Here is a 22,357-nt window from a genome sequence, read left to right on the forward strand (position 1 = left end):
GTACTATTAAGACTGGAGCAATGCTTCAAACCTCTATTGAAGATTGGAACATCTAAGGTAAGTGTAAATACTAAGTTTGAACTCCCATAGTTGTACAAATCAATTGTGTTAATCATGTGTATTACAAAAGTTGTAAAGGGAATTGAAACAGTTTCAATAGGATTTCATTTTCACAAAGGCTTTCATATTGTCCTGTGTTTGTAACTGAATGTTCAGAGGAAACTCTTAAATTCCTTGGTTTATTTGAAGGTGTATGCATCAATGCCAACCTGTCCCATCGTGTCAGCTAGCTTATCAGACTGGTGTTGGCTGTCTGTATATCATGGCAACAACAGTCTGTAAGCTGGCTGAAGTTTTGGGTAAAGACCATCTCAAACGCCAGTTATTCTGTGAAAGTTGTGAACCATAATGTGTTGCTGCTCTTTGATAATGTTATTGTGTGTGTTACTCTGATTTAGCTGTCCTTAATAAAGTATTGGCCAGGATGTAATATAAATTTGACGGCTTTGACTTTTTCCTCAGAATATGAAATGCATATCCATGTCTTCTCTCTGTGCAGTTTGTGTGAGCGGTTTTAGGCTTGCTTGCTTCAGACAAGCAGCTAATCGTTAAATCTTCCACACAGCGCACTCTCAACTCCTGATTACACCTTTATATTGACACCCCAATGGTATTCAGGAAAAGCAATTTTAAAGTTTATTATTCACAAGTGTGTATTTACACATTCAAAATTATATTCTTAAAATTCCCCATTATTATAGATGTATTCTAACTGTACACACAATTACATGGTATTACATTACTCCATTGAAGGGTAAACATGTTTTTCCAAGTGTTATCATGTCCTTTATTGGCCCAGAATGAGTGATCTCATCCTTCCCAGCAGCTAGCATCATATCTGACTGTAACTGGAGATGACTTGTTCCAGCTAGCACCATAGCTGACTGTAGCTGGAGATGACTTGTTCCAGCTAGCACCATAGCTGACTGTAGCTGGAGATGACTTGTTCCAGCTAGCACCATAGCTGACTGTAGCTGGAGATGACTTGTTCCAGCTAGCATCCCAGCTGACTGTAGCTGGAGATTACTTGTTCCAGAGATGTGAAGCTGTCAAGGAAATCCTCCTCAGAGATGCCAAACTTGGTGTACTGATGAATGTAGGCCCTGCAGAAGTCACAATGTGGGTTACTATGGGAACTGGCCCCAGCTCCCCATCCCCCTGAAAAGGTTTAGAACCTCCACTGGCAGTTGGTTTACTGTCCAGTCAGGTGTATATGGTTTTATAAAACGGACGTTCATTATTAAGCAAGCGTTTCATTCCTCTGATCTGGAAGCTCACCTGGAGGCGAACATGTTCCAGGCTTTCCCCACCATGTTGTCCAGAGGCCCCAGGAGAGCCTGGCTGTTGCTGACCAGCGTAGCACACTTCTCGTACCTGTTGAAGGGAACAGGTGTTTTCCAGGTGCTGAAAGCCTCCTCTGCTGGAAGCCAGGGGGAATATAAGGCTGCTTCTTGAAATCCACCTTCAGAAGACAAAGCTGTTCAGTAGTGCCCTGTACAGCTGCCAGTCAGAATAGCTTCATGCTCTGTATTCAGTTCATAGTCAGACTATCACACACCTCAAGATTCGAATCGATTCTTGGGGTCACGAATCGATTAAAAATCAATTCACGATTTTTTTGCGATCAAAAAAATGTAATTACAAATAACTAAATAATAAAAATTCATTTTTTTACCTTTGTGAAACGCTGGAAGACTGAATCGCGATTCAAATGTGAATTGATTTTTCCCCCCACCCCTAATATATATATATATATATATATACACACACACCAGGCTGTATACTGTATACACTATACTATATACATGCATTGTGTTTATTAAGCCCTTTAGTTGTTGTCAAGGTTACTCACCTGTCTCTGCGCTGTACACGTCTTTTCCCCGCAAAATGAGCAGATTTGCCACAGATGTGTTAAAGCCCGCCCCCATGTGGCTCCTGGACCTATCACGACCCATACCAGGGAGGAGTGGGGCTTGCACCTGCCAATCAATACCTTGAAGAGGACAGAACCATAAAAACAAGGAAAACTTTCATCATCATGCTGTTTACACACAGGCCTCTACTAGAGGCTAAAGCCCAATTTATACTTAGGTCGCAGACACTTTTGAAAAGGTCGCCGACAGAAATGACATCACGGTCGACACTTAACCGTTGCTTGGAAGTGTCGCCTACCAGGAGAAATTTCTACTGGCGCTGATGTCGTCACATAGTGAAAATTTGTAATTGTCAGTTTCTCCGATTGATCACCTAGGCTACAAAGCGTTAACAATGTAACCATAGCTATGAATGTAACGGTAAAATGATTCTGTTTACGTCACGCGAACCTTGAGCACAGGCGACTGTTTGCCGAAGTATAAATGCAGCAGCCTGAGCGACACTTTTTTTTTCGTCGGCGACCATTTCAAAAGTGTCCGCGACCGAAGTATAAATTAAGCTTAATGCTTTGCTGGTCCGACTTGCCTTCCTCCATCTTGGCATTTGCTATGAGCATCTGTCGCAGGTGTTTGAGCAGGCCAGGCCAGGAGAACACGCTGTAGGCCATGGAGGAGCTGGCCATTTGAGGGATGGTAGACACGCTCAACAGCTTGTACTCTGGGTGACACACCAGGCAGCTCATCAGGTCCCCTAGGAAGAAAAACACACAGTAACACCCTGCTCACGTGTGTGTGCATGTGATATGTGTGATGTGTGGGTAGTGTGTGATGCAAGTCCATAGCCATGGAGTCAACATTGGGGGGGACAAATTATTTATTTTTTTATGATAATTTCGGACAGCGTGCGTGGTTGCCTGTCGTAGCGTAGCACATTTATATTTTTATATAAAATATATTGGGGGGGACTTTTTGACCAGGTTTGAATTTTGGGGGGGGGGATGTGTCCCCCCCCAATATGTATTGTGATTACGGCCTTGGTGTGATGCGTGTGTGTGTGTGGCGTGTGTGTATGATGTGTGATGTGTATGTGTGTGATGTGTGTGTATGATGTGTGATGTGTATGTGTGTGATGTGTGTTTATGATGTGTGGTGTGTATGTGTGTGATGTGTGTTTATGATGTGTGGTGTGTATGTGTGTGATGTGTGTTTATGATGTGTGGTGTGTATGTGTGTGATGTGTGTTTATGATGTGTGGTGTGTATGTGTGTGATGTGTGTTTATGATGTGTGGTGTGTATGTGTGTGATGTGTGTGTATGATGTGTGGTGTGTATGTGTGTGATGTGTGTGTATGATGTGTGGTGTGTATGTGTGTGATGTGTGTGTATGATGTGTATGTGTGTGATGCGTGTTTATGATGTGTGGTGTGTATGTGTGTGATGTGTGTTTATGATGTGTGGTGTGTATGTGTGTGATGTGTGTTTATGATGTGTGGTGTGTATGTGTGTGATGTGTGTTTATGATGTGTGGTGTGTATGTGTGTGATGTGTGTTTATGATGTGTGGTGTGTATGTGTGTGATGTGTGTTTATGATGTGTGGTGTGTATGTGTGTGATGTGTGTTTATGATGTGTGGTGTGTATGTGTGTGATGTGTGTGTATGATGTGTATGTGTGTGATGTGTGTTTATGATGTGTGGTGTGTATGTGTGTGATGTGTGTTTATGATGTGTGGTGTGTATGTGTGTGATGTGTGTTTATGATGTGTGGTGTGTATGTGTGTGATGTGTGTTTATGATGTGTGGTGTGTATGTGTGTGATGTGTGTTTATGATGTGTGGTGTGTATGTGTGTGATGTGTGTTTATGATGTATGATGTGTATGTGTGTGATGTGTGTTTATGATGTGTGGTGTGTATGTGTGTGATGTGTGTTTATGATGTGTGGTGTGTATGTGTGTGATGTGTGTTTATGATGTGTGGTGTGTATGTGTGTGATGTGTGTGTATGATGTGTGGTGTGTGATGTGTGTTTATGATGTGTGGTGTGTATGTGTGTGATGTGTGTTTATGATGTGTGGTGTGTATGTGTGTATGTGTGTTTATGATGTGTGGTGTGTATGTGTGTGATGTGTGTGTATGATGTGTGGTGTGTATGTGTGTGATGTGTGTTTATGATCTGTGGTGTGTATGTGTGTGATGTGTGTTTATGATGTGTGGTGTGTATGTGTGTTTATGATGTGTGGTGTGTATGTGTGTGATGTGTGTGTATGATGTGTGGTGTGTATGTGTGTGATGTGTGTTTATGATGTGTGGTGTGTATGTGTGTGATGTGTGTTTATGATGTGTGGTGTGTATGTGTGTTTATGATGTGTGGTGTGTATGTGTGTGATGTGTGTGTATGATGTGTGGTGTGTATGTGTGTGATGTGTGTTTATGATGTGTGGTGTGTATGTGTGTGATGTGTGTTTATGATGTGTGGTGTGTATGTGTGTGATGTGTGTTTATGATGTGTGGTGTGTATGTGTGTGATGTGTGTTTATGATGTGTGGTGTGTATGTGTGTGATGTGTGTTTATGATGTGTGGTGTGTATGTGTGTGATGTGTGTTTATGATGTGTGGTGTGTATGTGTGTGATGTGTGTTTATGATGTGTGGTGTGTATGTGTGTGATGTGTGTTTATGATGTGTGGTGTGTATGTGTGTGATGTGTGTTTATGATGTATGATGTGTATGTGTGTGATGTGTGTTTATGATGTATGATGTGTATGTGTGTGATGTGTGTTTATGATGTATGATGTGTATGTGTGTGATGTGTGTGGCGTGTGTGTATGATGTCACCTAGGGGATTCCGTCCGTAGACGCCGTGGGAGTCCCCAGTGAGAGCAGGCTGTAGAACGCTGCCCAGCTGGTGGGCAATGACTCTGTTGACGTCACCGAACGATATGTGTTTGATGTTCATGAGCTGCGAGCATATTTTGTGCACGGTGTCGTTCTCGTGAACCAGGAGGGCGTCGGAGAGCTGATAGAGGTGAGACAGGGTGAGGACCGAGTTGTAGTTCTGGACAATCACCTGCACAGACAACAGCAACAAGAAGTACATGATAAAATAAATACATGGAGGTGTGTGATTCTAAATGTACATGAATGATCTTTTCAAACCTTCATTAAGAGAAAGAGAGAGAGAGAGAGGGAGAGAAGGGGGGGAGAGAGAGGGAGAGTGAGTGTGTGTCTTGCCTCTCCAGTGCCATAAGGCCAGGTCAGGTGATTGAGGATGAATGAGTTTGGGTAGGCGTCTCTGAGACATTGAGTAGCGTATGTGCCCACGCCAGACCCTGTGCCCCCTGCCACACTCATCATGACCATGAACCCTGCTAGTCTGTCACAGCGCTCCACCTCTCTCCGAACCAGGTCTTCCATCACCTCTTTGTGATGAGGGCCGTGGACACAGTACCTGTTACAATGAAAACAAATGAGAAAGTACAGCAACAACCTGTCTTTGCTCACAAGACTCGATAAAAATGGTTCAGTCAGTCATGGTATCTTTCCACCCTTACCCGTTGGCCCAGTTGTTTCCGGAGCCCTGCTTCTGACTGAATTGAGACTGGTCGTCGTATCTCCATCTCCCCGACTTAACAGCTTTGGCTACACTCTGCGTGATGACTTTTGTCTCCATGTCAATGAGAACAGCCCGTGCCACCAGGTCTGAGGGGGAACGCAACGACAACGATATTTTAATGAAGAGCACTAGTACGGCACCTATGTTGTGTAGCTATGCTTTAAGGAACTGAATAGTCATCCTACCTCCATTTGTCGTCTCATTGAAGAAGCGTTCACGACTGCATTCACTGTACACTTTTCTTTGACCGTCGCTAGCGTCGTTGCTAATCACGTCAAACAACTCGTGCCCTACTTGGTTACCACACTGTCCAAGTTGTAATGTCACGACTGACATTGTTATCGCCTTGTATTAACTCGCCAGGTACATGAGGGCTTCCTAGAGCGAACCGTCATTTGACTCCAGATAAGTTCACATCTGAAGGAAAGTCTGCACGAAATGCTCGAAATCGGCGCCTTTCCTGCATCACACCAGCGGGTCAGTACTATGCCTGCCTTGTTGGTGAAGTTGTGCGCATGCCCCTTGTAGTAGCCGGTTATGGCGGCGATGTGTGTTTGTCCATGAGGTGGGGAGCGCGAGATATTCTCACGGACTGAGCGAGCAACGACTCACTAAACGCAGGCATGGCTGGCGTGTTCGACATCGATTTGGATCAGCCGGAAGAAAATGTCTCCGACGATGAGCTCGAAGAGGTGAGTAGCAGAATCATGTCGGGTGTGGTTGCACGAGCTTCAGATGCAGCTGTTTATAGCCATGCTAGCTATAAAGCTACTTCACTCCTCGACTAGCTACAGGCCCGTGTTAGGTTTACTGCCGAAGCTTTCAGGCCCGTTTCTACAATACTAGCTAGGTAGCCTGCTAACTTGGTAGCCTACTATCACCTCACATGATCTGTCAGTCACTGGTGCAAGCTTTCGATTGCTGTCACTTGCACGCTGTTGTTGCAAGCTTTTCTTTCTCATGCATGAAATAGCAAAAGTATGCATACATGTAAAGCATTGTTTTAAACAGATTATTGACCTAACATTAGCTATCTATATGTCTTTTGCTAGCTAGCTTGACAGCTGCAGCAAATCGAGCTAACACAAACGAAGCGTGCTTTGTCTCTGCTGGTGTGCAACAGTTTATTTTGGCACGCGTGCAATGTGGAGTAATGACTAGCTAGCTTGAGAGGTCCATGTGAGGAGTCGGAGATCCTAAATTAGACTCGATTTAAGAAAGCCTTCCTTATACTACAGTAGTCTGGAACTTCAATATTCGGAATTTTGTGATAAACAAACATTTGAGATAATCTACTAAAGATGTCAGCATAAAAAAAAAATGTTGTATGGTTGACAGTTCTGCACCCAAAAAATCGTTGTTGCTAAATGGCTTGCATCACATCACTGTTGTAAGGATTTTGCAACTCTGAGTCTCATGATGGTTTTTGGACGTCAACTAGTCCGCTCCTTAAACGTAGTTAAATATATTTTCAGTCGGATCAGATTTCTACTGTACTGTTACATGCCAATTTGCAAGCAATGTCAAAGAGCTTCAGAGTTGCCATCCAATCACAGTGAAAATAACCTAAACCCCTCAGAGATGCTATGCTAGAAGAGTTCTAATTAGAGGATATGGACAGAGAATGTCTAATATGGTTATAATATTATTATATATTATTATTATTATTGTTAGGTTATATATTATTATATATAGTTATATCATATAATTATCCTTAAACAGGCTCTGATATGGATCAGAGTTCGCAACTACTGGACGATCTTGTTCTCTACCCATGTACATCTCTGATGTACTTAAGTATACAGCTTTAACTTTACAATAATGTAATTATCCAGTATAAGGGGCTACCGGTTCCATACCATTGGTGCTAGCAGTGTTTCAATCTATATCCTGTGGCTGTCTATAGGTCTTGAGTCCAGAGTTAAGATTGGCAGACATTTTTAAATACTATGTACTATGTTTTCTGTTGAAGGCGCAAATCAACGACTTCATGGAGCAGTGCACTGGCTTTGAGTTGTAAGTTTCCACTTTTAACAGGATGTTTGCTTTTGAATGCCTTTTTCATTTCTATCTTTGGATTGCATACAACGTTTTGTGTGTTCTCAGTTTTGGAGTACATAGTAAAACTTTTTTGGGGTGTAAAACGTATTTTCACAGTAATATGGACGATTGTGAAAAGATCGAGATTTCAGAAGACAACGTCAATCAAGGAACAGAGAACATTAGGCCGGAGTGTTTTGAGCTTCTGCGTGTGTTGGGGAAGGGAGGCTATGGGAAGGTACTCATCTTCATTTATAGACAACTTCATAACATGGCGCTCATTCATATTATCAATATTGATGTGAATACCGTTTCACCGGCCATTAAGACGTACTTTTGTTTGGTCTCTGAAGGTATTTCAAGTTCGAAAAGTTGTTGGAGCAGCATCGGGCAAAATATTTGCAATGAAAGTTTTGAAGAAGGTATCTAATTTTATCCTTTTTTGTCTTAAGTAAAGAATTTGCCACTAATGAACAATGTTTAAAGTATACATTATAGTTTTAGAAAATCTACCAATAGATGGTTCACTTGGCATAGTCAGCATCTGTCAATTATGTCTCATAAACTGTCCCAAAAAGATAAAGATGTTGCCCTTTCTGTAAATTGACTGTCTTTGGAGGCTGTGGTTGGGTAAGATCTTGCAGATAGTTGGTAGATTGCAGATCAGATAGTTAGTCTGTGCTACTCTGCTACAATCTGCTTGGCAGTTACGGCACTGTGTCAAACCATTAGCGTGCTGCTGTGCAGAAACAGTCCTACTGCTGGTTTGCGTTTAATGATGGTACGCTAAACTAACTTGAATTAGCAAAACGTAATAAGGAGGTGCATAGACACGCTGCCCAGTATAAACAATCAGAACAGTCAGAGAAGATGCTGATATAGTTCGGCAATCAGAGGCTATTAACTTGTTCTAAGTGACTAATATATATATTTGAACATGATAACCGTCTGATGTCTTGGTGGAACTCCCAGGCCATGATCGTGCGCAACGCTAAAGACACGGCTCACACCAAGGCAGAGAGGAACATCCTGGAGGAGGTGAAGCACCCCTTCATCGTGGACCTCATCTACGCCTTCCAGACAGGGGGCAAGCTCTACCTCATCCTGGAGTACCTCAGCGGTCAGTAAATCCAGCCTCACGCCACACTCACACCAAGGAAACCATTCAGACGGAGATGGACAACAACCCATTCTTTCCACTACTTATCCTGTTGCCTGTGTGTTGCCGGGGTGGGGGGGGTGTTGCCGGGGAGGGGTCTACCGGCCAGAATAGACAGTGGTACACTGTTCATTTATGTTGTAGTTTAATCATTAAGATTAACATGTAAATGTAAGATGGTTAGCCAGCATGTAAACATGAACAGATGTATATTTCACCCTGTTATGTTGTTGTTTTGCAGTAAAAATAAACTGAGCTGATGTGTTGTGCCTGCAGGTGGGGAACTGTTTATGCAGTTGGAAAGAGAGGGTATTTTCATGGAAGACACCGCCTGGTGAGTAGAGTTTTAAAAGATCAGAAACTATGATAATCAAGTTACTGCATTACATTTAATGGACTGTGTCTAGAAAGCTGAGCTAAATAATGAAGTTGAGTTTAAGACGGTTCACGCTGTTAAAATGACAACTTGAACTAACTGTACCGTACTTTTTATTACTGCGGTGTGGACACATGAAGAGGGGGGGGGGGGGGATTTAGGAAAGTCTTTGTGCTGCTAGTTCCAGTGTGCGAAGGCCTTGATAACTGTGACACTGCATGGTGGTGATTGTCGTCCTTAGTTTCTACCTGGCGGAGATCTCCATGGCGCTGGGCCATCTGCATCAGAAAGGAATCATCTACAGAGACCTGAAACCAGAGAACATCATGCTCAACAACCATGGTAAAGCTCACTCCGAGGATCCCTCACACGCATCAGTCAGTTTCATATCTGTATTCACAAGTACGTGTTTCTTAAACAACGTAATAAACATCAAATAAACGGATGTTTTGGGGTAATTTTATTCTTCTCTAAATACTGAACTGCGAAACATTCACGTTTTGTGCAAACCAATTCACTTCCTGCTTTGTGCCGAAAAGTAAGTACATGTACTTGTGTCCAGGTCACGTCAAACTGACCGACTTCGGTCTGTGCAAGGAGTCCATCCATGACGGCACAGTCACACACACCTTCTGCGGCACCATCGAATACATGTAAGCATACTGCTTCACAGCTGCCATGCGAGTCCTCCCAGCCCAGGGAAGCCAGCATGGCTGAGGTAAACGGTGTTGTTGTTGTTGTTGTTGTTGTTGTGGCAGGGCTCCAGAGATCCTCATGAGGAGCGGCCACAACCGAGCGGTGGACTGGTGGAGCCTAGGCGCGCTCATGTACGACATGCTGACGGGAGCCGTGAGTACCACACGTCACCCTCCTCTGCTTAGCGCCGGGTTGGAATACCGTTGTTTACATTTACTTATAATTACTTACTTATTTATTTAGTCATTTAGCAGACGCTCTTATCCAGAGCGACTTACAGTAAGTACAGGGACATTCCCCCCGAGGCAGGTAGGGTGAAGTGCTTTGCCCAAGGACACAACGTCATTTTGCACGGCCAGGAATCGAACTGGCAACCTTCAGATTACTAGCCAGATACCCAAACCGCTCAGCCATCTGTTGTCACACGGGGGACGTTCAGTATGTCAAATCGTACAGAGAGCACAGTCTTTGGATACGATCTCTTCTTTTCTTTCTCCTTCTCTCTGGTTCTTTGCCCCCCCCCCCTCCCCTCTGTCACTCTTTCTATCCACCTGTCATTCTCTCTCTGCTATCTAGCCCCCCTTCACTGGCGAGAACAGGAAGAAGACTATCGATAAGATCTTGAAGTGCAAGTTGAACCTCCCACCCTACCTCACACAAGAAGCCAGAGATCTCCTCAAAAGGGTACGAAGCTACGCTACGGACGTTTATGTGAGCGCCATGGCCCGGCTGTCAGGTTTGGCTGATGTTTCTGAGGTCTTCTTATTTCAGTTGCTGAAGAGAAACGCCTCGTCGCGACTGGGGGCGGGGGTAGAAGATGCCACGGAGGTGCAGGTGAGAAGGGGGGGGGGGGTACTTGAGGCAGTACTTCACTCAGTTGGAACTTCAAAACTTGGACTTGTATTACACAGACCTTTTATGGTTTCTGTCAACACAAGTCACTAAGGCTTCAAATCACAAACGGCTTCATATATCTGCCGTTGGAAGTCTTCATGCTGGGTGTGTTCCAGAGCCTGGCTGTGATCCTCCTCTCCTTCTCCCTCAGGCCCATCCCTTCTTCAGACACATCAACTGGGAGGAGCTTCTTGCCAGGAAGGTGGAGCCTCCTTTCAAGCCTTTCCTTGTAAGCAGCTGAGCTTGGCCCTACTCTTGTTTCAGACCCCACCATCCACTCCGGTTACACTAACCCACCTCACGTCTCCTTCCCACAGCAATCTGCCGAAGATGTGAGTCAGTTCGACTCCAAGTTCACGAGCCAGACGCCGGTCGACAGCCCTGACGACTCCACGCTCAGCGAGAGCGCCAACCAGGCCTTCCTGGTTAGTAGGCATGCCGCCGGGAAAGAGGAGGCTGGAATCTGATCACCCGAGACCTTCTCTGGTTTCTCAGAGACGCTTTGTGTGGCGCTCACGTTTCTTGTCCTCTGCCGCAGGGCTTCACGTACGTGGCTCCGTCGGTGCTGGAGCACGTCAAGGGGAGGTTCTCGTTGGAACCAAAAATCCGCTCTCCCCGGCGGTTCCTGGGGAGCCCAAGAACTCCTGTCAGGTATGCGTCCTAGTTTCAACCACAACATGATCCTTTAGGTGATGGGATTCTGGCTTGGAATGTAGCCTTCCCAGATTGTACTGACAAACCGTCCCCTCTCTGGTCCACACCCCACCCCCTCCCCAGCCCCATCAAGTTCTCATCAGGGGACGGCTGGCCCCGGGGCCCCCTGCATCCAGGCACAGCGGCCCTCCAGTCCCCACAGGAACAGGCCATGGAGGTGTCCACGCCGGAGCAGATGGACGTCGTGGCAACCGCCGAGGCCTCGGCCCCCCTGCCTATACGTCAGCCCGCCGGCGCCAACCAGGCCCAGTTCAAACAGCAGACCTTCCCAGTCATGGCCAAGAGGCCCGAGCATCTACGCATGAACCTATGACCGGTCGTCTTAGGAGATAGTTTGCTTTTGTTGTTTTTCTTTTCTTGATATTCTTCCTGTTTTTTTTTTGTTTGTTTTTTCAAGAAAAATGATAAAGGACCCTAGAGATTACGAAACTCTAACACACACACACACACGCTACCTGCGGTCAGGTTGAGGTTGTGTCCTCCGAGGCCTGAGCCCCAGCACCGCTCCGCAGACCACGGCACGGCTCACTTGACCTTTGAACCCTCACCCTGACCCCTAGTAGGACCCGGGTTCCGGGATCTGGCATCACTCTGGACCTTCGACCGTTTTGTATGAACACCCTGTCATACCACTCTACCAGGAAATGAATGATGAATATGAATCATCAAATGACTTATCACAGTTATCCACACTAAATGGCAGTCTGTCTGTAAGACATCCAAAGTGCTTCAAGTTAGACAATGATGACAACTATGGCTTCCGCCAAAATCTTGGGAGATTTTACAGTATTTCTCATCAACTGCTTCCTTGCTACGTATGAATGAAATCATATGAATTATTGATAATTGATCAAATAGATGATTTGGATGGGATCGGAAGTTAGCTTTATGTCTTAAGTATTTTACAAAAGGGATGCATCTACTGTGCTATGTATCAATGATGGATCAATACAAGCCTCAATAAAATAAAATAAAGAAGCAAATGTTTACTTTTTACATTCTTTACTTATGTTCTGTTTTACTTGTGTTTCTATGGTGCTTAATACACACCAGAGCTGCAGAGCCTTCAGTTGTATGGGCCGGTGAGGTACATTACACTAAGTTTAGTGTCTTCTTGTTTAAAGTTTATGCAACATCTGGGCTTTTGGCCACCAACAGTTTGTCATGGTTGTTCATACTTGTAAGAATACTTCTGGTTGGATAACTGGGTAAATGTAACCAGTTTCATGTTTCCAACTACTGATTTGTACTCTTGTCCCTGCATGTGTTTGTCTAGAAAGGTTTACTTTTCCTCCTCTTGTTCTTCACAGCACCAGTGAGGACCTGCCAGGGGTGAATGTAACATGCCGTTGTCATATTTCTCAATTGTGGTCAAATGTCAGATCACACAAGAGCTCTGTGCCTGGTTCTGGCTTCAAAACCCGTTGTGAAGCCTGCCCTGCCTGGAGGACGTTCTACTGTGGTCAAACAAGATCAGGAACTCAAAACGATGGTCCCACAAAAAAACATGCAGTGAACTAAAGATGATTGGTTTGACAGACCTGCCACCCCCCCCCCCCAAAAAAAGGAGAGCAATTTAACTTGTGCGCATGTTCATTTTATAATATATAAGATTTGTATTGAATCGATTTTTAAGTACTACATCTGGGAAACGTTGGTATAAAAGTCCATCAGAACATTTTACAGTGCTTTAACTACATTATTTACATCTCCAAGTACAGTCTGCAACCACCTTGTTTTAGGACTCCAGACTACTGCCCCACACCTTGGGGACATTTGAACTCTCAAATCGGGCTGTCAAACTCCAGGGACACTCCAACTGCCCCCTATCGAATGTATATGGAATTTACACAAAATAGACAAATTGGACATTGGAATTCACACTAAAACAGTGTTAATTGAATTTTCTTAACCATTGTTTTTGGTCTCTTAGTTGTTGCTAACAGATAGGCTCTCTAATTCTCCAGACCAACGATCAGTAAGGTTTGGTTCTGAAGCAGAGAGAAAGTGACAACTGACAGAACATGTTCTCCTGAAGGATAATGGGGAACCTTAGAATACGGATTCAATGAATCTTACCTATTTTGAGATAACAATGCAATCTCTAAATAATCCCACATCTCCTTCAAGAATCAGATCCTTAAACACAAAACAACACATTCAGTACAATCAAATTATAGTATAAAATCAAAATGAAACTCAAATCATAAATACAAAGAAAAAAAACTAAAACTGAATGCTGGTAGAAAGGTCACTTGACATTCTTACTAAAGTTAACTACAGTACTGGCACACAAACATGTGAAAGCACATGTGTACAAAGCAGAAATTGCAAAAAATAGTGTATCCAAAATAAAAACTTAAAATTGAATCAGTTGTAGACACAACCTTCACATACGGGGTTGACCTGCTCTGAAACTGCTAGAACTTTGTTTTGTGTTTCTTTTGGGGGGAAGGAACCACTCCTGAAGAACATTACTCCACCCCTCCTGACCGTTCATCATTTGGAGTATGAAACCAAAATTGATCCTTGCTTTTCTATCAAAAGCAAAAACTGAGAATGGACCCAGAAAAAAAACTAAAACAAACGCTCTCAAGCACATTTTCTACCACACAATCAAACCAAAAAGGCCCATTCACTGATCACATGTGAACCATGTTTTTTTTCTTCGTTTTTTTCTCTCAAACAGAACCTCAGACTTCTCCCTGCTAGATAAAAAGAATACCACTATATTCAATAACATGTCTCACAGACACAGATCAAATCAGATTCAGGAGAAAGATTGTGAAATCAAGCTCTCCTGACATCAAGACAAATCTCACCAACCACGTCCTGGCCTCTTGCCAATGTATTGCATCTTGTGTATTTAAGCTGATGTCCATGCGGTTGAATGCCCTTTCAAAAGTCTGTCAAAGACCCAAGACTCCGCCTTCTCCTCACAGCCTTTGAAGAACAGAGAAAGGCACAGATGATTGGCCAGACGTCACAAATGACGGCGGATGATTGGCCAGACGTCAGAAGTGACCGCAGATGATTGGCCAGACGTCACAAGTGACGGCAGATCGCCATGACGAAGCAGCCGCTCCCTCGGGACGTCTGATCGGTTCCTACGCTCGGCCTTTCGGTCTCACGGTGACGTTTGGAAAACGGGCGCAACAGATGCATGGGTCATGAAGTGTACTGCTGAGGGGACCTGAGGAGCTGATGTGAGCCACACAGATGCAGAAGGGACGTCCTGTACAACCACCTTCCAATAGGAGTCGGAGCAGCGGTCGGCCATTTTGGGTCCATGTTGATTCAAGTTCTTAGAGTTCGTTGAGGGTGGTGGGGGGTGTGGGAGGGGGAGGGGTGGGTTATCATTGGTTGATTCTGCACCTCCATGCTGCGGGGCTCTGGTCCTGCAGCCGTTTCAGCTTGTTCCCAAGCACCACCCACCAGGCCAGGCCAATCAGCACGCACACCACCGACTCCACGTAGAAACCGTCCAACGTCGTCACGCACACGCCTCCCTCCTTGGTGCACAGCTGAGAGAGAGAGAGAGAGAGAGAGACAGAGAGAGAGAGACAGAGAGCGAGAGATAGCGAGAGAGAGAGAGAGACAGAAAGACAGAGAGCGAGAGAAAGAGCGAGAGAAAGAGCGAGAGAGAGAGAGCGACGATGGCTTAATGACAACATACTTCAATGTTTCTTGAAGGGTATTAAAACTCACCCTAACAGAAATGTTCCACCCACACCCCCACCCCCACACTCACCCCTGCCTCCTCTGGGGAGCTGCAGGCCTGCAGAGGGGCTCCCTGACACTCCTTGCTGGTGAGCGGGTCAACCATCCACAGAGCCAGCGTGGACGGCCAGTTGCTGCCCAGGTTGGTCAGCGTGTTCAGGAGGGTCATGTAGGTGCCGCCGATCCTGGGGTCGCTCACCTTGGCATGGAACGCCATCAAGGCTACGTACATGCTGTACAGTGACACCTGGTGGAGAGGAGGGGCATGGCACGAGATGGAGAGCTGTTACAATGTTTTACTTGTCTGAAAACAAACAGACAGGGAACATAGCTTTGTGGGGGGGGGTTGGAGAAATAACAAAACAGAAAGGAGGGTAGTGTTACCTGATGTAGGGCATAGCTGAACAGCACCACACCATAGTAGTAAACAGGATATCCACTGTCCTGTTTCACGCTGGGGGTCCACCACACCAACACAGCATAGCTCAGGCCTATCAACAGCCTAGACCCAAAACACACACACACACATTTACACATCAAGTCATCGACTGAAAGGATTGTTTGTGTGTGCGTCATGTGTGTGTGTGTGCACCTGTAGGGATAGGCCTTGTAGAAGATGTCCAGTGGTCTGGGTCCAGCGGTGTACTTGTGTATGATGAGAGGTAGGAGGATCTGTAAGGGCACCATGGGTACAGCCAGCAGAGCCAGCTGCTCCTTGGGAACGCCAGCCTCCACCAGCTTCAGACCTGTTACTGCATCTGCTGCTGAAAACCCTATCTGGATCACACACACACACACATTAATAGATAACCCTTTCTGGACTACACACACACATATTAGAGAACCCAATTTGGATTACAAACAGAAAAAACTGACAGCCACACATACACAGTCAGATCAGTCTGACATACCTTAGCCGTTAGCAGCAAGCAGCAGAATGTAAACACTGTGGGCATCTTGATGATGGACAGAAGCTGCTTGTAGGTTTCCATGACGCCGTGGGTCTCCTCCTGGACCTGCCTCTTGCCCCGGACGCGCACGTTCTCGCTCTTGAAGATGGCCACCAGCGAGGTGGACACCAGGAACACCATGCCCCAGAAATACAGGAAGTCTGCACGGGAGCCAATCCCAGACGAGGAGAAAATGAACACAGCATTCAAACGAACTGTGGTCACTATCACCACTTATTCACATTGAGTATCCCTACCAGTATATCTTCCTGGCTCCTCCCTCCCTCCACCCTCATTATGCAAAACTGCATCACATTTTGAATATCTAACAAAGTTAATCTCTCAGTCTCTCACTCAGTCTCTCAGTCTCTCTCTCTCAGTATCTCTCTCAGTCTCTCTCTCAGTCTCTCTCTCAGTCTCTCTCTCAGTCTCTCTCTCAGTCTCTCTCTCAGTCTCTCTCTCAGTGTCTGTCTCTCTGTCTCTCTCTCTGTCTCTCTCTCTGTCTCTCTCTCTGTCTCTCTCTCTGTCTCTCTCTCTCTCTGTCTCTCTCTCTCTCTGTCTCTCTCTCTCTCTGTCTCTCTCTCTCTGTCTCTCTCTCTCTGTCTCTCTCTCTCTGTCTCTCTCTCTCTGTCTCTCTCTCTCTGTCTCTCTCTCTCTGTCTCTCTCTCTCTGTCTCTCTCTCTCTGTCTCTCTGTCTCTGTCTCTCTCTCTCTCTGTCTGTCTCTCTCTGTCTCTCTCTCTCTCTCTGTCTCTCTCTCTCTCTCTCTCTCTCTCTGTCTCTCTCTGTCTCTCTCTGTCTCTCTCTCTCTACCTACCAGACAAAGTGACGATGCCCGTGTCTTTGGGCTCCATCCTCAGGTACTTGTTGCAGAAATCGGCAGACTCCAGCGCCAGGAAGAGGACGTTCCCCAGGAAGTATCCGGCGGTCTGGCCCACCGAGTTACAGGTGGAGGCGTAGCCCACGTTCTCCCTGGACAGCATGGTCAGAGCCCAGCCATCCACCGCTATGTCCTGGGGAGGGCCACACACAACCATGTCAGAGAGTCAGAGAGGGAGTGTGTGTGTGTCTCGGGATGTGAGGCAGCTTCAAGACCACTGTGTGTGTGTACGAGTGTCTGTATGTCACTGTGTGCCTGTGTGTGTGTGTGTGTGTGTGTCTGTATGTCACTGTGTGTGTGTGTTATTGTCTGTATGTCAGAGTGTGTGTGTGTGTACCTGGGTGGCTGCCAGGAAGGCCAGCATGAAGAACACCACAGTGAGAGTCAGCACGTCGGGGCCGTGGCTTGCGTCGCTCTGCAGCAGTGAGTCCACAGTGAAGGACAGCCAGAGCATGAAGAAGCCCAACAGGTACTGAGTAGGAACGAGCCACGACTTCCTGTTAGGGAGGGAGGAGGGAGGGGGGGAGGGGGGAGGGAGGGGGGAGGGGGGGAGGGAGGGGGGAGGGAGGGGGGAGGGAGGGAGGGGGGAGGGGGGAAGGGGGAGGGAGGGGGGGAGGGAGGGGGGGAGGGGGGAGGGGGAGGGGGAGGGAGGGTGGGGGGGGAGGGAGGGGGGAGGGGAGAGAATGTGAGGGACCAATCCCAGATTTCACACCTGATTCAGATGAATGCTTCTTATCAGGCTTCTGCAGCACTAGATAATGACCCATTCATTAGGATCAGGTGCAGCAGCAGGGAAACATCTAAAACATGCAGGACAGGGGTCCCTGAGGACTTTTAGACTATTTGAAAACTTCTCCAAAACGTCTCCAAGATTTCAACAATTTGATGGCATCCACTAAAGGACTAGATCCATATTAAGCAAATCCATAAAGGCCACATAGTCGTCATCCCTCCCTCACCTGCGTCCGAACTTGCTGAGGTAGAGCGCGTCTACCAGCGGAGCCCACAGCAGCTTCACGCTGAAGGGCCAGAAGACGAAGCTGAAGAACGCCTGGTCCTTGTAGCTCACGTTCTTAGTTTGCAGGATCAGGGGGATGCTGCCGGCCAATCCCAGGGGGATCCCCTGTAGGACGTAGAGGAAGAGGAGGAGAGACACGTTTCCCAGCTCTCCATGGACACCCGGGCTCACTTTCGGCCGGCCGTTATCCTCCGAGTCCGAACCCCGCAGGAGCCCCTCCCCTTCCTCTTCGGGTGCGGTGCTCCATCCTCTCTCTTCCTCCCTCATGTCCAACCCGCTGGCGCCCGTCAGCTTCCGCTGACGCCCGTTCTTGTGCGTGTCCAGGTCAGAGGGCTCCATGGTGGAGCGGTGGGCGTCAATCCTGCAATGCCCTCAGGAAACCTGGAAGAACGAGGGTAAGACAGAGGATTGAAGGAACAGATCAGCGGAAAACAGGTTGTGGCTAAACCTAACTGTTAACTACAGCTATAATCCTGGTACTTACTACACCTTGTAAATCAGAGTATTTTGATATCTTTAGAGAAGGAAGAAACTGTTACTTGTGGTGCAGCTACTGTACTTGATTCAGCTCGAGGCTAAAGAACAAAAAAGTGAAGAAAAGGCACATCCTCGAGCTAAAAAGGCTGCTAGTCAACTTGTCAATCTCAGATGTAGCTGCCTTGACACAACACAACCTCAAATGGAACGACTCGAAATAGAAATTAAGCAAGCAATCATGCAAGCATATGGACGGTCAAACTCGTATTACGCACAGTCATGATGATAACATAAAAGGAAATGTATGACCATTATTCAAAGTGCGATTCAAAGTGCGATTTAAGGAAACGTCAGTTTGAAAGCGACACATCACTGGCCAGCAAAACAAAGAATATACATTTACCTTGACACAGTACAATCAAATCAAAAGGTGATGATAAGGCTAAGCATGATAGATAAGATGTCAGCATGCATACCTGCTTGTTGTGCTTGCATTACACGCGACATGCCAGACAAAATAATAAATGATTCATTAATTAAATAAATGATTAATGCCCAGATATAGCCTCTTCTTAATTAAAATGAGGTTGGAATTGCGTTTTTAATGCCATAAAATCCCATTTATAGATACCGTTCAGGCTTCAACCGGTTAGCAACGTCAATAGCTAACCAACCAACAACAGAGAGCAGGGTCGAATGCTAAGGAAGTGATGTTGTGCCACGTACAAATCGGTCCGAAAACTTCAGCTGACGTGTCAAAAGTAAATGAATCTGAGTTCCGGATCGCGCTATGAAGGACTACAGTTCTGCACAGTATTTTTAATAATGATTAGTACATGCGATCAGGAAAATTTCAAATGAAAAACACTATCCACCCCCACCCCACACGCACACACAGTCGACCCACATATGTGTGCCTATTTTCCCAAAGGTCCACAGAAGACGTCACTGCTTTTCGCTCTGGCCTGACCCACCTGGTACATGAAAATGCATACATCTGGTTGCTGTTCATAGATGACACATTTTATAATACCATCATCCCCTCCAAGCTAACCACCAAACTCCTCTCCCTCTGTCTTGACCCCTCTCTCTGGAACTGGACCCTGGGCCGCTCTAGTTAGGCCAGTGTTTCTCAACCAGTGTGTGTTGGGTCGCAGACATGTGATCCGGCTCTAAAAAATCCAACGTTAATTTCTTATTAAGTTACCGAACTACCGATGGTGCGCTTTTATTTTGAAAGATGCTCAAGTTGAGAGTTATAGAGTTACATGCCACCTGGACTTCCTGACCAGCAGATCTCTGTCCACCCCAACCCACAGTTGTTAAATAAAGGAAAATTAAAGTTGATAAATAAGGAAAGATAAATATCACCTTTCAAGCATGATGTTGGATCTTTCCGACAGGACAGCTAGTGGCCTGACTGGGCTATTACATTTACAGGGAACCTAAGGAGAGACAGTCAGATGCACCTTTCATGGATCATTCTTAATCACATCAACAGAAGAGTTGATATTCCCTTGTAGGTTCAGTCATTATTAACAAAGTGAGACATGGTTTACAACATGACTCAAGTTCAAATGGTTCTGAAGACAAGACAGTGTCCGCCTTAGGAATGAGGACCGCATCCTCGCAATGCATGCGGCGACCTCCATCGTCCAAACTGTCGTAATGAATTAGTGATGGGTCGTTCGCGAACGATCCGGCTCTAAGAGCCGGCTCTTGAAGGTGAACGTCGGGAGCTGGCTTGCATATCTGAAGATCCGACTCTATTTATAATAGATTAATACAGCCTATAAAAACTAAATGATTATGAAATAATGAATTTTAATTGTATTTAAAATAATTGACTAATTCAAAGAACAACAAAAAATACTTGTAGGCTTAAAAGCGCACACGATCATCCTCACATTCTGTTCCTGTCAATCCTGCATGAGGGAGGGCCGAGCCAACTCACACACAGTCAGAGAGTAGTCAAAACTTGGAGGTGAGCCATGAAAAATCAATGCATTTTTAAAGATATGTGGTTACGGTCGAGTATGATTTCATAATTTAATTCAAATTGTTTTCACACCTATCATAGTCAAATTCATAGTTAAAACATGTATTTTTTAAAGAGCCGTTCGGGAGCCAAAAGAGCCGGCTCTTTTTAGTGAGCTGAGCCATACGAGCCGGCTCACGAAAAAGAGCCGGAATGCCCATCACTATAATGAATTACACAGACTGCGCGACTGATGTGGACAGTATGAATGTGTTTGCGTTGAGGGAAAATACATGACAGCACTGCAAGAGAGGAAGCCAACACCACTATGTTTCAGATGGGGGTCAGATGGCTGAGCGGTTAGGGAATCAGGGTAAAAAAATGACGTTGTGTCCTTGGGCAAGGCACTTCATCCTACTTGCCTCGGGGGGAATGTCCCTGTACTTACTGTAAGTCGCTCTGGATAAGAGCGTCTGCTAAATGACTAAATGTATATGTTTCACAGGCCGTGTCTTCACAAGACAAGACTGTTTCTAACACACTCATCCAGGCCCAGTCTAAGACTGTGAGAGCCGGGACATCTGCAAGATGATTTGCAATGCGTCCCAATGATTAACCTGGGGTCGTCCTCCATCCTATCATGGCTAATGAATGCCTGCATGCCGTGCTGTGTCACTGCTATAAGGCCCATGTGAAACTGGTTAAACCCCCTGGAATCATGTGACCAGGCAGCCACACTGGGGTGAAGCATGTGACCAGGCAGCCACACTGGGGTGAATCATGTGACTGAAGCATTAGTTCTGCACTGTAACACAAGGAGTCAGTGTTTCGTATACAACCAGTTGTGTGGTGAGTGTGTGTGTGCATTTGTGTATCTGTTCAATATTCGATTTGAAATCTCTCTGTAATATTATTTCATATCATCCACTATGATTCATTGATGTTCATCAGCCCCTCAAAGCAGAATCTATACCTATAAATCCCTAATCTCAATTAAAATAGTAAGTTCTCTGGTATCTGAATATATTTGAGATGTAAAAAATTGACTTTTCAGATGAAACTGCGAGGGAAAACGACATGATAGTAGTAGTCCATTACGTTTCAGTATATCACAGGAATGTATCTCTGCTGTCAGATCAGGATATCACAGGAATGTATCTCTGCTGTCAGATCAGGATATCACAGGAATGTATCTCTCTGCTGTCAGATTCCTCGTCTTCTCAGTCTGTGCTGTCCAAGTAGTAACATTCGGAAGATGATGTCCAGATCAAATGTATCTTTAAGACATATAATGAGATCTATATGGAACCAACTTCTGTTGTTACAGATGGATAACGTCCAATTTCGAAAATGACTCTTAACCCTTCATGGCTGGGTTTCCCGTTAATGTTTCCCAGACAGAGATATGAGGGGGACAGGTAACCCATTTTCTTTAGACTGACCCCATAATACGTTGCCGGAGTGAATTTTCCCCTCTGTTCTGCCTCTGTCGACCCAGAGACAAATCCAAAATAACTTGCTCTACCCTCTGCAGAAGAGTGAGAGAGACAGGGGGGGGGGGGGGGGGAGAGAGAGGAAGGAGAGAGACCATTTTCCCTCATTTGTTATTTTGCCCGAAAATTTGTATTCCTAAATATTTTCAGACGTGTTTTGGTAAAAACCATGACTACTACCCTTCTATGCACCACCTTCAGTATTCCGCCACAGTAAAGAGACAGGACAGTTTCAGGGCAGAGGGGCCCCATGGGAACATGGAGGTCAGGTGCCATGTTTCTGTCACATCAGAGTAAAAGGAAGCAGTCCATACGTGTAGGCCTACTATGGATCCAGAATTGTGGGCATAATTGTATTTTTCTTTACTTTAGAGCAAAAATGAGGACATTTAACTTATAATGATTAGATGTAATAAATAA

General features: G+C 45.5%; 3 protein-coding genes across 5 annotated transcripts; 1 reads left to right on the forward strand and 2 right to left on the reverse strand.

The window, feature by feature from the left end:
- Nucleotides 1–699: 699 nt before the first annotated feature.
- tubd1 (tubulin, delta 1) lies at nt 700–6,405 on the reverse strand. The gene is made up of 8 exons (XM_062473028.1): nt 5,730–6,405; nt 5,483–5,630; nt 5,163–5,379; nt 4,767–4,998; nt 2,521–2,685; nt 1,913–2,053; nt 1,339–1,522; nt 700–1,163 (listed from the first exon to the last, which is right to left on the reverse strand). The coding sequence occupies exons 1-8, from the start codon at nt 5,878–5,880 to the stop codon at nt 1,055–1,057; spliced, it is 1,347 nt and encodes a 448-aa protein (XP_062329012.1). The 5' UTR covers nt 5,881–6,405; the 3' UTR covers nt 700–1,054.
- Nucleotides 5,946–12,398, forward strand: rps6kb1b (ribosomal protein S6 kinase b, polypeptide 1b). The gene is made up of 15 exons (XM_062473027.1): nt 5,946–6,236; nt 7,517–7,560; nt 7,702–7,822; nt 7,938–8,006; nt 8,557–8,704; nt 9,020–9,077; nt 9,361–9,461; nt 9,682–9,772; nt 9,878–9,968; nt 10,392–10,499; nt 10,587–10,649; nt 10,861–10,938; nt 11,027–11,134; nt 11,248–11,360; nt 11,487–12,398. The coding sequence occupies exons 1-15, from the start codon at nt 6,168–6,170 to the stop codon at nt 11,734–11,736; spliced, it is 1,512 nt and encodes a 503-aa protein (XP_062329011.1). The 5' UTR covers nt 5,946–6,167; the 3' UTR covers nt 11,737–12,398.
- A 1,467-nt stretch (nt 12,399–13,865) lies between these two features.
- slc33a1 (solute carrier family 33 member 1) lies at nt 13,866–19,213 on the reverse strand. 3 transcript variants are annotated; one of them, XM_062473081.1, is made up of 9 exons: nt 19,098–19,213; nt 17,931–18,370; nt 17,309–17,468; nt 16,909–17,104; nt 16,055–16,254; nt 15,736–15,920; nt 15,528–15,645; nt 15,175–15,390; nt 13,866–14,947 (listed from the first exon to the last, which is right to left on the reverse strand). In XM_062473081.1, exons 2-9 carry the CDS (start codon nt 18,326–18,328, stop codon nt 14,780–14,782), a joined length of 1,641 nt encoding a protein of 546 aa, XP_062329065.1. In that variant the 5' UTR covers nt 18,329–18,370; nt 19,098–19,213; the 3' UTR covers nt 13,866–14,779. The 3 variants fall into 3 exon arrangements, with proteins under 3 accessions (XP_062329065.1, XP_062329064.1, XP_062329066.1); XM_062473080.1 differs by having other exon boundaries at nt 18,943–19,160; XM_062473082.1 differs by lacking the exon at nt 19,098–19,213 and adding an exon at nt 18,529–18,811.
- Between the last annotated feature and the right edge of the window lie 3,144 nt (nt 19,214–22,357).

This window comes from Osmerus eperlanus, chromosome 11 (genome assembly GCF_963692335.1).
Source record: "Osmerus eperlanus chromosome 11, fOsmEpe2.1, whole genome shotgun sequence".
In the NCBI taxonomy this organism is placed as follows: domain Eukaryota; kingdom Metazoa; phylum Chordata; class Actinopteri; order Osmeriformes; family Osmeridae; genus Osmerus; species Osmerus eperlanus.